This window comes from Mytilus californianus, unplaced genomic scaffold, assembly GCF_021869535.1.
Source record: "Mytilus californianus isolate M0D057914Y unplaced genomic scaffold, xbMytCali1.0.p SCAF_4, whole genome shotgun sequence".
Taxonomy (NCBI): Eukaryota; Metazoa; Mollusca; class Bivalvia; order Mytilida; family Mytilidae; genus Mytilus; species Mytilus californianus.
The window spans coordinates 83393682-83405961 of record NW_026262690.1 but is presented as its reverse complement, the minus strand read 5'-3'; the positions used below and the strand labels follow the sequence as shown (position 1 = coordinate 83405961).

General features: G+C 30.6%; 1 protein-coding gene across 4 annotated transcripts in view; it reads right to left on the bottom strand.

The window, feature by feature from the left end:
- Nucleotides 1-5305: 5305 nt before the first annotated feature.
- LOC127738726 (1-phosphatidylinositol 4,5-bisphosphate phosphodiesterase beta-1-like) overlaps nucleotides 5306-12280 on the bottom strand; it is a 94914-nt gene continuing 87939 nt past the window's right edge. For all 4 annotated transcript variants that reach the window (XM_052250063.1, XM_052250066.1, XM_052250065.1 and 1 more), the window contains one exon: nucleotides 5306-11811. In XM_052250063.1, the coding sequence (XP_052106023.1) occupies nucleotides 11707-11811 (105 nt within the window). In that variant the 3' untranslated portion in view covers nucleotides 5306-11706. The remainder of the gene's footprint in view (nucleotides 11812-12280) is intronic.

Genomic DNA, 12280 nt, shown 5'->3' with positions numbered 1-12280 from the left:
GTTGTCAGTTTATTACAGGTCTTATTCAATTATAGGGATATTGTGCTAAGATTTGATAATGAATTGTATGATTATTATTTACATATCCTATGGAAAATAAATGAAAGGAGATCTAAGGTATATGGCATTTAGATAGAAACGTATTGACACAAAAATCTAGCATCACAGGGCCTAAGAGTCTGAAAGCAAGCCCAATGTACTTAACCTCCTCTTGATAGAAAAACAATGCTGTCCTACACACTAACCTCAACAGATCTAATTCATATAACATATAAACAGCGCAGAAATACATAATTTTGTGCACTTCGTACAGAATTTTAGCACAGTTATTAAACATTAAAGTCATTCATATTAATGTATGTTTTGCTAAATAGATTAAATATATTGAATTCATCTGCCATATATGCTTAAGAATGCTAGTTGTTGCCCAACTATTATTTATCTAAATGCTTTCAGCATCCATTAGCCCATTTTTATAATTAACTGTTAAAACAAGTTTCTACATATAGTTTTTATATAAAACAATGTCTGCTTAATATTCATTTACAGTTTCATTCGCTTCTCTCTTTAAAAAGAGGTATGTTTATGAAAGTTCATGCTAGAATGATACTGGTAACTTTGTTATCAGTGTTTGTAAAGCCATACCTTCCGTTAAAATCCAGAGAATTTCACACGACTGAGAGTTGCTTTGTTCAGTTCCTTGTTTTGTATCCATAAAGTCCCATTGAAATCAATTGTCATAACCGCTGGCTCTTCTATTCCTATTAATGTTAAATCAAAGATAGTCAGTAATTCTCCCTGTGCTGTAAGAATATGTAGAGCATGTTGAATTTTATCCGAAACTATAAAATTATTTGACTCTGTACTCAGAACTTCAATAGGAGTAAAAGGATGTTTACTAGTATTAGAATTTATCAAGGAATTTCCATTGTATTTCCATTGAATAGTTCCATCTCTACTGATACACACTACATCTCCTACATAGCCGGCATTGAAATTACTATCAATGTAGCATATAGCTCCATCAGTGATTGTCGTACAGCATAGTACAACATCTCTTGTAAGTAATTGTCTCCCGTGGTTTCTGTAGAATTGTGTGATTTTCCCATTAAATCCCAATCTCATGATGATGGGTATGTCTGTTCGGTCTTTCACAGAGCTACAGTCCATTCCCACAATAATTTCATTGTCTGAAACATGAAGAGTAAAGGGTCCACAAGGAGAAAGATCTTTCAAAACTTTAAGTTTATCATCAGCAGTCAAATAACATATTTGACGAAAACCAGAAGATGCTAAATAGACGTCTTTATTCAAACATCTAATTTCAGCGTCGCCAAGGTCGGTTTTCAGTGATTTTATTATTTTAAGTCCTCCTTTTACCTGAAGCTGTTGTGTTTGTTTACTTCCATCTGTGATCCAGACGTTGCCATTCATGTCACTCGTTATGCTGCTTATATGAGACATGTCTAGTTTATATTTTGCTATCATTTCAAATTGAATATCAATTTCAATTGTTTTAGAATTAGTCTGGATTTTGTAATTAGAAACATATTGCTGTGTTTTTATATGAAATGATTTTGGACATGTTATCTGCTCAAATGACTCCAATTTTGTCCGCAGACTACTTACAGCCCCAAAATTTTTTTCTGTGTTCTTTGATTTGTGTATATTTTCTACCTGGTGCATGACCATTTCAATATCCTTTTCTTCTTCCAACACTTCCGATTCTTTCTTTGACAGTCTTTCGAACTGTCTTTTGGTCTTTTCTTTATGTTCTTCGAGTAGCCTTAAACATTGCGAGTGGAATTCCCTTGCTTGTTTTTCCTCTTCTAATATCTTTTGTTCTATATCAATTGACTTTAATTTCTCAGTTTCTGCCATCAAATTTAATTTTTCTATGAACTTTTCTACCTTATTGTGAGCTTGATCTTGCAATTTTTTCATTTCTTCAACTTTTATTTGACAAACTGTTTGTATTTCCACCATTACATGTGTATGATGAGTTTTTGCTATGCACTTGGGACAAACTAATAGTTCACATGTTATGCAGTACATGCAGCACAGTTGTTTTCTGTGATCTTTACATTTGACAGGTTTGAATTCAGACGTCATATCGATATGAGAATAAAATTGAGAATGGAAATGGGGAATGTGTCAAAGAGACAACAACCCGACCATAGAACAGACAACAGCAGAAGGTCACCAACAGGTCTTCAATGCAGCGAGAAATACCCGCACCCGGAGGCGTCCTTCAGCTGGCCCCTAAACAAATATATATACTAGTTCAGTGATAATGAACGTCCTTTAAAGCTACAATATCGTGCATATCAGCATTCTTGAACTTGGCATACACCTTATCCGAACATTTTTGGCACATATAGAGATCACAATCCATACATTTTACTTTTATTTTTGTATCTGTTTCACATTATCCACAAAATAAAATATCCTGTGACTTTTTAGCTGATGCAGAATAAGCCATTTTCTTTTTCTGTTACATGTTCATGTTTACTTCCTTATATAATAATAATAACTTTTCAAACAGGTAATTCCCAAAAGCTGTCCAAATTTGTCATCGTGTTGAAACGTTATATATTATTGTTTAGTGTTTGATTAAAATGATTACTTCAGTCAGAGAACAATACTTAAATGACTTGATGGTAAAAGATAATCTGACAAAATAAAGATAAAAACTATCATGCCAACTGACCTGATTTCTGCAAATACACTCTGTTGTGGGTCACATATTCTGCATTTCCAAAAGGCTTTCACCTATTGTGTTTTTCCAAAAGGCTTAAACTTATTGTAATTTTCCAAGAGGCTTTCACCTATAGTGTTTTCCAAAAGGGTTTCACCTGTTGTGCTTTTCCAAAAGGGTTTCACCTATTGTGCTTTTCAAAAGGCTTCCGCCAATTGTACTTCTCCAAAAAGCATTCACCTATTGTCCTTTTTCAAATGGCTTTACTCATTCACATTACAAATTGGTCAAAACACTGTTTGTTGCAGTTGTTTAATTCACCTCTTCTAACTGATCAAATGGTTAAGAATAATGGTAATAAGGTTATTAGAGAGAGTGCAGTGTAATGAGTTATTCCTGCCATCCTTAGTTTTACAAAAGCCTGTATATATTTTAATAAAATGTCAGGAGAAGTAAAAAATGCTTACAAAACTATAACTAGCATTTTATATAGAAAACGAAGATAATTATGTTCCAATCAATTACCCCACTACGCACATACAATGTCAGACAATATTTTAGACAAAAATAATAAGGTACAATGTACAAACAGATTAGATATACATAATATCTTTGTATATATAAATTAGTAAATCCATAATTTGTTCATTATTAATATATAATGTCTAGAGTCAATATGTTAATTACTTGATCGATGGCTTTTGTCACAATACTTCTTTTGAAAATTAATCAAGTGTGTACTTCAATCTTGTACATTCAGTTCTATTGCTAAATTATTTGTTATTTGATTTAAAATCTTTATTCTTAATATCAAAATGGTCTTTGCCTTGACATATACAAAGTTTGATAAAATCTTATTTTTAGTTAAATGAAATTAAGTTATTGAAATTTGATTAAAAAGTATCAAACTACACCAATGTCTAAATATAACCACCACTTTTATGTAAAATAATAGAACAGAGTTCCAATGTACCCCACGTTGCACATATTTTATCTATCCAAGGTACAAGGCTAATATCTTAAAAAATGCACTTTTTCTTTCATTCTTTATAACTTTTTATTAAAATCTTAAGAGAAATGATGGCTTCAAGGCAAATGCAGTCTAATTTCCACTATAATTATTATTTCCAAGGGGCATAACTTGTTAAAAATATTTGATCATCTGTTATTTTCGAAAGTGTCAAAGACATTGCTGATATAAACCTATGATATAAAATTCAAAAATTTTGGCAAGAATTGTACACATGAGAACGCTAACAATGAGAGCACTTACGATGCAGTTTTCCATTGAATAAACGTTTCCAAGGGGCATAACTCTTTTAAAATTATATATCAGCACTGATTGTCAAACTCATCAAAGACATTGCTAATATAAACCTATGATTTAAGTTTCATAAAATTCTGGCAAGATTTGTACACACGAGGGCGCTAACAATGCAATTTTCCATATAATTAATATTTCCAGGGGGCATAACTCTTTTAAAAATAATTGATCAGCACTGATTTTTAAACTCATCAAAGACATTGATGATATAAACCTACAATATAAATTTCATAAAATTATGGCAAGAATTGTACACATGAGAGTGTTAACAATGCAATTTTCCATATAATTAATGTTTCCAAGAGACATAACTCTTTTAAAAATAATTGATTGGCACTGATTTTCGAACTTGTCAAAGACATTGATGATATAAACCTACGTAATAAATTTCATAAAAATCTGGCAAGAATTGTGTTTCCAAGGGGCATAACTCTTTTTAAAATTATAGATCGGCACTGATTGTCAAACTCATCAAAGACATTGCTAATACAAACCTATGATATAAGTTTCATAAAAATCTGGCAAGAATTGTACACACGAGAGTGCTAACAAAACTGGATGGATGGACGCCCAGAATTTCTATGTCCCCCGAAACGCGTTGAACGGGGGAAAATAAGCAAAAGTAGCCTGATTAACAATATTCTTAGATGATTATCTTTTTAGAAAAGAAATGTGACTTTTTCTTTAAAAACATAATATCCTTGTTCAAGATGGTTTTATGAAGTCCACCATATCATTTCAATTTAGATATAATCTGTAATATTTTGTTATGTTTATATTTTCCCTCAATTAATATGGATGGCATATGATGTTACAGAAACTTCAATGGTATTAAGGAGTATGTGCAGCTAAATATATCTCATTGCTATGTAACAGAAGACTGGTAACATTTAAAGATCTTTAAACTATTTACAGACAAAATGTTTTTATGTATCCAATAAGACAAAGTTGTGGAGGGTATTTTGATTTTGTCCATCCATCAGTCCGTCATTATACTGACATTTTGTTTCTTCAGATTTTATAGTGGCGTTTCAAATTTGAAAGATTCAACTCGTCAATACCACAGATGAGTTTGAAAATTGATTTGCTAATTTGAGAAATGAGTACACTAAGGTAAGGGATAAAAATCAAAACGATATGAATAATTAAATGATTAGAACATTGAATTTCTCGACAAAATGAAAGATATGAATTTTATCAGATTGCATTGAACGCAGGGCTGAAAACATTATGCCCCTTTCACCCAACTATCATAGACTTGGCAAAATAAAAATAACAGCATTATAATTCATACATTTTAATAGGTATATGTAATAGACTATAATTATATTGGGTAACAGATTCATGAAATAGACTATAATTATATTGGGTAACAGATTCATGAAAAAGACTATACCAACAGTAAGTAACAAAATTTTACATAATAAATATACTGAAATGCCAGTTTGTTATGTCATCTGAAAAAAAAATATGCTCCGACAATAACAGTGTATGTGGACCTTCATACTCTTACAATATAATATGGAAGTCAACATATCTTCAATTGGTAAGTAGCAATATATTATATTTGTTAGTTATAAACTGTACAGAAAATGTTTTGAAAATCTATTGGTAGGTCAAATACACATTTAATATTAAAAAGCACTATCAGAATTATAAAATTTACACTAAATGTAAGTTCAGTCGAATATAGGTTACAAAAACCAATGGGTGTAACCATTTAATGAAGATAACATGGTAATAAGACATTAGAGTATGGCTCATTCTGATTGGTTGTTCATACCAAACACCTCTGTCTTATTCTGATTGGTTATTCATACCAGTTACCTCATGGATTTTCAGATTAATGAAAAACAAAAATATAGTTTTACTCATTCTTTTAAAAACGAGTAAGCTCTTTTTTTGTGACAATACAAGACAAATGCAAAATTACCAGGCAAAGGAATTAGGGGTAGAAAAGGAGATAGAGAAACGAGAGGGAGGGTAGGAAAAAAGAATAGAGTGATCAGAGGACAGAGAAAATAATTCCTGGAGTCAAATATTTTTGCTCCACTCAAAAATTACTGGTAACCCTTAGTTGCACTTTCATTTTTTTTTATTACTTAAACCATTTATATTATAGTTTAACCAATAAAATGGTAAAAAGTAATTAAATATTGTGCTTATTTCTTAAATCAGTAACATTTTTACTCAACAAAGCATTTTCTAAAATCTTATCTCTTTTAAGAGTTATTAAGTGAATGGCAACAGATCGTAATATGGATTATTTTCTATTGCACTATCTAAGTTATCAGCTACATCTACAAACCTATGAGCAAAAGCACTACAGGACTTGTACGAAGTCCCTGCTAAAAAATGAATGCATTTGCAAAATAGCCAATATCCTACAATCAATGACTTATGAGGAGGATTCATTAATCCCACAATATATATATATATATCATATACTGTTGGGTTAAATTGTCTTTGCCAAATCTAAGCTCTTACTTTCACTATATGACTTATTATAACTTATTTTAATTCTAACTGAACGTCACCACAAGGGTTTAAACTGAAGCTTTTTCTAAATAATATTGGGATTGTCCCAGTATTTGGAATGTACTACCAACCTCAAGTAAGACTGATACACCTATTTATCTACTAAGGATATGAGCCAGTCAGGAAATATCAACCTCACTTTAGGTTATAGTTATTACATTGTACTGAAATGCATAACAAGATATGTCAACCAATCAGAGACTAGATGATGTAACCAATCATACAGTAATGAAAGGTGCTTACAGGAATTGTATAGTTTGTCTATCTTTTTTAAAAGATAGACGATTTAACTTAATGTGGAATTAATTGGTTCATTCTGAAAAATGGGTTTACATAAAGGACAGCAATCCAAAACACAATAAAACCAAAAAAATATTTACAGGTTATTTTATGGTCTTCAAAGACAGACCAGTGTCCATACAAAAGAAAGCATGCATTCTGTATAGCAAATTCTAGATTTTTTCTAATAAAGTTTCCAGTTTGAATCAATCAATACATTGATGTGAAAATAGTATTTTTCAAATATTTCGGCTATTGACCTTCTTCATTCTTATGAACTGGTGACACCTGATCAAAGATTCTGTCATACTCTACCTATTGATCTCATGCAACAATCATTTTAGCATACTGGGATCAGATGTTTTTAATTGTAACATTAAAGGCTTATGGAAACATCTGTAATGTCTGGTAATAGAAGACAAAAAATAGTGATAAAGTATCTTTTTTTATTTTCTCTCTCAACTTTATGGTAGATAACTTATCATTGCTATTGAATGGAAATGTTACACATTAAGATCCTTGGTATTACCATTATTTTAGATGCCAGAAAGGCTTTAAAATCTGAAATCTTGATGAAGACACACATTAAAAAAATTTGTGAACAAGAATGTGTCCTTAGTACACAGATGCCCATATCGCACTATCATTTTCTATGTTCAGTGGACCTTGAATTTGGGGTAAAAACTCTAATTTGGCATTAAACTTCATCATAAACTACCTTGACCAAAAACTTTCACCAAAAACTTAAACCTGAAGCGGGACAGACCAACGAAAGGACGAACAAATGGATGCACAGACCGAAAAACATAATGCCCCTAGGTGGGGCATTAAAATTCCTCATTAAAATTTCATACATGTAAATCAGTTAAAATGTAACACCCTGATTACTGCTATTTTGAGACCTGAACTTTACACTCCTGAAATCATTAATTTCATAGAGATATATAATTAACCTACATGATTTGCGATATTTCAAACTTCCATCTTCATACAGTCCAAATTTTATACCACAGAATTAATTATGCTTAACTAGAAGAATATGTAGAAAGAATTCAACTGTGCAAAACGTTTGTAAAGATGTGAACATTTTAACGAGTGGAATGGTTCAAACAATGTATTATTTATTAATTCAAATATAGTATCTATATGTATTAAGTTTTATTATTTTACAATAAGGCAGTTTTAATAAATGTATAAAAAAGATTATTTTAAAATTAAACATTATAATAAGTGACGGATTACTATATTAATCAATGATTTGACGGATTATATATATATATAGATATTAATATTGCAATACATCTGGTTTGTTCTATACATAAATAGCACTTTAACATAATGCATGGTGAATGACTTAATTTTAATGGAAGATGAAAAACTTGATTTTTACATTTTTTTTTTATCACAGCCCCATTTTCATGTCTTATCTGCAAATACTGTAAATTCAGATATTATTGCGAGGTTTTTATTAATGCGAATAATGCAACTACTTGAGTATCGCAATAATAAAAACTCGCATTTTGATATCAAATACATATATCTGTATGTAGCTTTTCCAAAATTCGCAATAGTTAAACTCGCATTTTTGTTAATTTTTCAAAAATCGCAATAATAAATGAAAGCAATAATTTCTGAATTTACAGTATTAAGTTATCACAAATAATCATTAGGTCAAAAATAAACAGTTTTATAGGATGGAAATGGAAACTATTTAGCAATGCAATCATCTCTTTTGACGATTTCAACTCTATTGCTACTCTGTTAAAAATTGATTTTCTTCCCAACAACAGCAAATCTAAGTTGATTAATGTCAATTTTATCATTATTTTGCAAATATACCATGACAGGGGGCATATAGAGTAGTGTATCAGGCATATGACGGAACCTGTTTATTAATCGCAACTGATTTTCTGCATTTTAAATGGTTTTTTGAAGAAAAAAAAAATGTTTCTATAAAGTCAATGATGAAGGTGAGCATGTCTAGATTTTCTGTATCGCTCACAATTAGAGAATATTATGACCGAATATGAGATTTTAATAAGTTTCCAGCTAATTAGTAGGATTGCCAAACATTAAAATTATTTTTTAAGGTAACAAACATGCATCATTTATTATCTATCAAATCAAGTTTTTCATCCTATAATGAGAAGCAACTACTCCGGGATAACAATATATTAATAATAAACCAAAAAATAAAACACTTACAACAATATACAGATTGCATCAGATCATATAAACAACCAATACAAAAGGTAGGAAATATTCTTATTTTTATCACACGATCGGAGCACCATCAAACATTTAATAAAAACATGAGTATAATCAAACTGGCGCCAGTATTTTCTGAATAAATCGTACAATGTTCCGTATGTAGAACAACGTAACTAGATAAGAATCATTATAGTTTTACTAGGGTTGGATCATGAACATTTTATAACTATGAGCACATGTCCATCAGGAGAAATGAGGGTCTACAGTGTCATTCTCAATACTTATCTGATTACATTACTTAAAATGTGACCATTAAAGCCCTAATTGTATTGACACAAGAAACAATTTATTTCAATGATGGCACTTTCAGATGTTGCATTTTTTTTTTTTAGAATATCTAAATATACATAGTACTTTTGCATGTAAGATTATGTTTCAATTTGTTAAAATTGATAAATTTGCTCTCACTTTTAAACATCTGGAAACAAATTGATAAACATTACTCCACTCTTACTGTCAATTTATTTTGTATTTAATTAATTTTTTGTAGTACAACAAAAGATTTTGAAGACTTTCACATAAAAGTGCATAGAGACAGAATGTTCAACATTAAACACGGGAAGTAGAAAAGTATAAATTTTAACATGGAATACAAACATCTTTACATTATAACACAAATACAAACTAATTCTTACTGAATATTTCTATAATGTATCATTTTACTAATAATAATATATAATTATTGCACTAATATTGGTTAATTTTGTCCTAAGTGGAATATCTTTTTGCACAAACTCCAAGGTGCAATAAATATCGTACTACAGGTAATATTTGCCAATATTCTTGCAACAAACCTTTATCTATATGGCAAAACTTTTAAAATGACAGAAACTTCTACATTTAACAGGACCCTTTTCAAGCTATTTTTGCACTGGTGCAATAACTTGAAATACTGCACATCACATTTTGGTTACATTTGAAATGGAATATAAGTTTCCTATACACAAAATTATGTGATATAACTACATTGGTCAACGAACATATTAATAATCTATTTTAAATACAAACTAATTTATTTATTGTAATGTATCATTTTTTCCAAAAACTATTTATTGCATTATATTTGTCCCTGAATCTTTTCCTAATGCAATGTTTAAAAAAATTATATGTTGTTCAATGTAATGTTAAAACAACTATTCTGGTCACTGAATATTTTCAAGGGGGATGACATGTTTTTGGGATGTGGGATATAGGGGTAAAAAAGGGGGATGTCAGATATAAGGGGTAAAAAAATTGGATCTCGGAAAAAGAAAAAGAAAAAAAAAGAGCACCCCTGTAACACACACCCCCTCATTTTCACAATATACCAAATCTTATAATAATGCAGATATAGCTACTAAAATAACTATTTTTTTCCTTGAATATTTCCATAAATGTTTAATTTAAAAATGAAAATTCATACCTTATACATTTGGCAATTGGATAAATGCATAAGGTATAAAGTTTATCAGAGTTTTCTCAAGAAGTAAGTAAATGTTTACTGAAGTTTACTAACCCCTAACCTTACGTGGGCCAGCTGCCTAGAATGAGAACTGCTGAAATTTTTTTTACAGACAAAAATTATTTACATCAAAAAGTCATGATAACTGTTCAAGAAGCTCAGTATGGACTTGTCATTAATGTTTTCATCTTCAAACAGTCAGATAAAGGTCAATACACACACTGAAACAGATCTATTGAAAACTATGATATCACAGAAAAACATAGAAATGGTAATGCTCCATGATATAAAACTCAATTTCACAGCCAAGTTAACACACTAGTGTATAAAATAGTATACATACAAATTTCTTATAAAAACAAAATTAAGGTCAAGTTGGAAAATCAACAATCATGAAAGTTAGTTTTTTACAAGTGCAGTGCTTCTTAAAGAAAAATGAAAGTTGCAATGATTGGCAAGTTCTCATTATCATGTATTCAAGAATTTTTCAAGACATACATTAGTTCAGGGCATTTCTTGCCTTTTTTATGTAGATTTTTAATATTTTCAAATAAACTTCAAATTTATAACATGCAAAGCTCTTTAACTTTTTTCATCATCAAAATGTTCTGTATTTAAGACATTACACTTTTTCAAGTAAGAAATCTACCTCTACTTCTAAATCATAGAGGGCAAAGATGCATATAACAGTCGCCCTCAGGATCAGAGAAAACTGACCTTATAAGAGAGGTGAACTTCGAATAGAGGTTCAACATGCATAGGTATTACTACAGCGTGACAAGAAGAGGGTGAAATGACATGACAGTTTCCGCTTAATAAAGGTGACCTTTATAGCAATTTTAACTGAAAAATCCACTGACCATTGTATTCATTGTGACATATGCCATTTTATCACGTTTTTGTTGTATCACACAGAAGCAATGGTTACCATGGTAATAGTACATACTTTTATAACCATTACAAAAAAAAGTTGCTAATTACATAATAGGTCACATGGTTAGAATGTTTATCACATGGTTCCATCTATTTTACAACACATTAAAAAACAGTTATTTGTAGGTTAACATGAGATCAGGTACCTATGTCACATGATTGTTGTCATGGTTATGACATGCATATAGTATGACAGGAATGTAGAAAAGTGAACGGAATGTTTTATAAAGGTGTATTCTCTGATTCTTTGGCAAAACCAACATCACGGAACTGTTCCGTTAATCTTCGACATTTCTCTTCATACTGTTCTTGTAAACATTTACGCATCTGAAATTAAAACAATGAGTCTCTATTGATATTTATGAAACCTTGTTAAAATAAGAATGTGTCTGTGTACACTAATGCCCCCACTCAAGCTTTGCAATTTTCCAAGTTATAAATGGGCATAACTCTAGAACGGTAAGTGACTCACTGCCTAAATTCAAACTCTGTCTGCTAGTTTTGATTCTTAGCATTGTGTATGAGTTTCATAAAATTTGTACGAGACAAACTTAAAGTACAGAAACAAAAATGGAAAGAACGGACAGACAGAAAGACGGATGGAGGGAAAGACAGTCAAGGGTAATACTTATGCCTCTTTTGCCTACAGCAGGGGCATAAAAAAATGGTAAACCATTCCTCGCCTGCAATTCCTGCTGTCAATCTAAAAATGTATTGTTGACTGCCAAATGGAAAGTCAGATGCTATTACTTGAGCATGAAGAAGCTTTTGTCCAATGTTATGTAACAGCCCATGA